A 4,013-nucleotide genomic window follows, 5' to 3' on the forward strand; every position below is an offset into this window, starting at 1 on the left:
ACCCTTACTAATACCCCCTTTCTATTTCAGGCACAGGTTATGGTATAATGTATACTTCAATAAGTGTGATCACAAGCCACTACTTTCACGACAGGCGATTAATAGCATGTGGCATCACCTTCGCCACGCCAGGGGTGGGCTACATCAGCGGTCCCACCCTGACACAGTACCTCATTGACAATATCGGATGGAGATCGACGATGGGCGTGTACAGTTGTATGGTCGCACAAATATGCGTTCTCGGGGCTCTGTTCTTTCCCATAGATGAAAATCCAATAAACTGTTGCAGCAATTCCTTATTCAAAAAATTTACCAAAGAAGACAAATACCTACGTGAAGCCAACCAAGCGGCGAGCATGCCGCTGACACGATGCATCAGTCCGAAAAGGATCCTAGAATTAAAAAGCCAGAGTCATTTAGAAATACCAAAGGTGAATCAACATATTGTGCCAATGTGTAACGGTGAATCAAAAGCTGATCTCAATAACTCCAATGACAGTCTTGCTCGAAGTGTGCACAATCGTCACGTACTCGGTGATAGATCCCCAGCTCTTTCATCTCGGAAGTTTTCCTCAAGGAACGGCATAAACACTAGTCTGTACTCAGTGAATTCCCACGCCACAAGCTTTTATGATCGTAATCACCTGTCCAATCGTTTCATCACAAGCATCAACACCATCAATTCCTTGTCGCAGCGTCAGTACGGTTCCACGAGCGTCATGTGGCAGTCGCATTGGAGTATGCAAAACGTCGGGAACATTCTAGCTAAAGAAGAAGCAGAAGAAGCCGGCGAAGACTTTGAAGACGAACCTATAGAGCCTTCACGTTGTTCTCCGGACTTTTCAGTGATAAAAAGTAAAGCTATGTGGTGTTTAAGCATCAGCCAGTTTCTCATGATGTGCGGATACGGTGTTAACTTTATTCATTTCCCATCCATGGTCATCGCCAACGGTATCGATATTGATATAGTTCCTCGCTTTTATATGACTCAAGGAATATGTGTGATCATTGCCCGGCTTATGGGTGGTCTTTTCTGTAGCAGCCCGGACATCAATATCGTGGTGATATACTTTGGCTGTCAGCTTTTGCTTGGTGTTGCCGTGTTTTTTGTGCCATTTTTAGGTGGCAAAGTATGGGCGTACCATGTCTTCCTTGTCGCCTTTGCCATGTATTACGGTGGAGCATACGTGAATTTAACACAAATGTTGGTAAAAATACTGGGATTACGCCATCTTGCCACTGGATTTGGTATTCAGATGATGATGGCTGGCACGGCATTTTTCTTAACACCGACGCTTGCAGGTGAGTTTCTATGGGAGGAGACATGGTCAAACTAATCAGAACCTGACAGTGTCGGCAACATGATCTATGGTCAGCATTGATCTATATAGCACCAGTCGCCAAAGCATGAATCCAAAAACCTTATTCTAATCCTTCAGCTTGCAATCACATAATCCATTTTAGGCGTGATCACTTGGTCAAAACATTGCTCGAGACACTAAAGAACAAGGGATATAAGGGAGGGAACTCTTAACTTTTCTTATTTCAGCAGACGACAAAGATGGTGATGACGTAATGATCTTCAGTAAAGCGGTGGAGTTTCTGGAAACAGTTGAGAGGTGTTCCATGGTTGTTCTCGAAGACGGGAATTTTTCAATTCCAAATCCTATTTATTTCAGTTTCCGGGAGAGAACGTGTACTTTGGAGTATGGATACACCTAATTTTAGTTCTTTAAGCAGCTGCTGTTATTGTACGAGTTGATCTGAGAAGACTGAATCCTCGAGTGTTTGTTTGATATTCTGAACCGAGTTGTTCACGAACAGCAGGACAGAGAGTGAGTGAGTCCATTCGGGCCACCCTGGTAGTGACCGTGATGAAGTCAAGGTGTGAGAACCGAACATCAGCCATATTTCTCATTCATGTTTTTCAGGGTGGATGTATGATATAACCGGTTCATATGATTTTGCATACCACTGCGCAGGTAGGTAAAGGTGGTAGCGAACCCGGTAAATCCCCTCAATTTGACCCCCTAACATCCCCTGAACCTTTAACCTAATCACCACTCAGTATAAACTCCTTATAAACCTGGAACACTTTCTGAACCTTTGGGAAAATGAACCCTTTCAAAACCTAGGTCTCCATGGAAAAATGAACCCTTTCAAAACCTGAGCCTCTGTAGAAAACTGAACCCTTTCAGTAACTAGGCCTATTTGTAAAACTGAACCCTTTCAAACTCTAAACCCTTTCAATACCTGAACCCTTCAAACTCTGAGTCTCTTTGTAAAACTGAACCCTTTCAAAACCTGTGCCTCTTTTCAAAACTGAATCTGTTGAAAACTGAACTCTTTCAAAACCTAGGCCCCTTTAGAAAACTGAACCCTTTCAACCTCTAAGCCCTTTCAAACTCTAAACCCTTTCAAACTCTGAGATCTTTAGAAAACCTAACCTTTTCAAAACCCGAGTCTCTTTGAAAAACTGAACCCTTTCAAAAAACGGACCTCTTTAGAAAACTTAACCCTTCAATACTTGGAAAACTGGACCTTATGAAACCCGAGGCCCTTTCAAACCCGAAACCCTTTCAAACCCGAAACCCTTTCAAACCCGAAACCCTTTCAAACCCGAAATCCCTCTTAAATCTTCCAAAACTAAAACAATTTAACCCACACTCTTATCAATAAATTAATCCAAAAATGCTGTCAAAGCACAATACGTGTAACAGAGGTGCTAATGGCCTTGATAGTTTGGATAGAAACAAAATTGGAATTGTGCAAATACAAGCCCATGTTCCTTTAGCAACGGTGTATGGCATTTAGGAGTCATAAACAACGTTGCTAGAGGAACATGATCAATGCCATAAGTGTCATTGATACACATACAAAAGCTAGAAAACCATTTTGAGATCCTCAATCCTCTCTCTCAGTTTATTCTATAACTAAACCGCACATTAATAGTGCATTATTCTTATCATTCTCGATAATCTCCCTTGTATCTCTGAATCTATTGGCCGGACATTTTTCTTCAAAATTATTCTTGTACAAATTAATCGAGCAAATCTGATGATGGACAATTATTATCCCGGAGGTCATTCTCCAGGATTAGCTTTCAGAGCTTGAGTCCAACTCCAAACTTTTACACCAGATGCCTGGGGTATCAGTAATGCCATATCATTTGGCGGAATATCTCCAGAACAAGTTAAGAATTCCGATCTGATTGAATTTCAAATTTGGATTTTAAGTTTAAGAATTCATACGTGCATGTTTGAGTTTTTAAACATCAGAATTAAGTAAATGTCAGTGCTTGAATTCCTTCATTTTGAGAAAAGAAGGGCGAACAAGTACAAAAACCCTTGATCCATTTTAACGATGTGCTATTCGCCCTTGATGGCTCGAGGCCGAATTCATATAGTCCCATTGACTATTGACTACAATCCGTCTCCCATTTCACTCTTATATATACTTCGTTTTGCTTTTCAGGGGGCGTAATATTTGGTGGAGCCTTCTTCGTGTTATGTATCCCTATCTTCGAACCCAACGCGTTCGTCATGGAAGATCCTCCTCTGGAAGACGTGATAATCGAGATCGAAGAGGTCAACCAGAACGGTATAGAGACCAAGGAGAAAGAGTTGGAAATTAATGATGAAAAAGAGTTGGAAATTAATGATGAAAAAGAGTTGGACATTAATGACAAGAAAGAGTTGGAAATTAATGACAAGAAAGAGTTGGAAATTAATGACAGGAAAGAGTTGGACATTATTGGCAAGAAAGAGTTGGACATTAATGACAAGAAAGAGTTGGAAGTTCGTGATACGAAAGAGTTTGAAATTAATGACAAGAAAGAGTTGGAAATACATGACAGGAAAGAGTCGGACATTAATAATGAGAAAGAGTTGGAAATTAATGATACGAAAGAGTTCGAAATTAACAGTAGGAAAGATTTTGAAATTAATAACAGGAAAGAGTTTGAAATTAATAACAGGAAAGAGTCGAAAATTATTGAAAATATTGAGGAATAG

General features: G+C 40.5%; 1 protein-coding gene across 1 annotated transcript in view; it reads left to right on the forward strand.

The window, feature by feature from the left end:
• The window catches only part of LOTGIDRAFT_156008 (hypothetical protein), a gene marked incomplete at both ends in the record, with an annotated part of 6,009 nt that extends 1,996 nt beyond the window's left edge, over nucleotides 1–4,013 (forward strand). The window contains 3 exons of the mRNA XM_009046045.1: nucleotides 31–1,302; nucleotides 1,932–1,982; nucleotides 3,475–4,013. Coding sequence (XP_009044293.1) covers nucleotides 31–1,302; nucleotides 1,932–1,982; nucleotides 3,475–4,013 — 1,862 coding nt within the window. The remainder of the gene's footprint in view (nucleotides 1–30; nucleotides 1,303–1,931; nucleotides 1,983–3,474) is intronic.

This window comes from Lottia gigantea (assembly GCF_000327385.1).
Source record: "Lottia gigantea unplaced genomic scaffold LOTGIsca_10, whole genome shotgun sequence".
NCBI classification, from domain to species: Eukaryota; Metazoa; Mollusca; class Gastropoda; family Lottiidae; genus Lottia; species Lottia gigantea.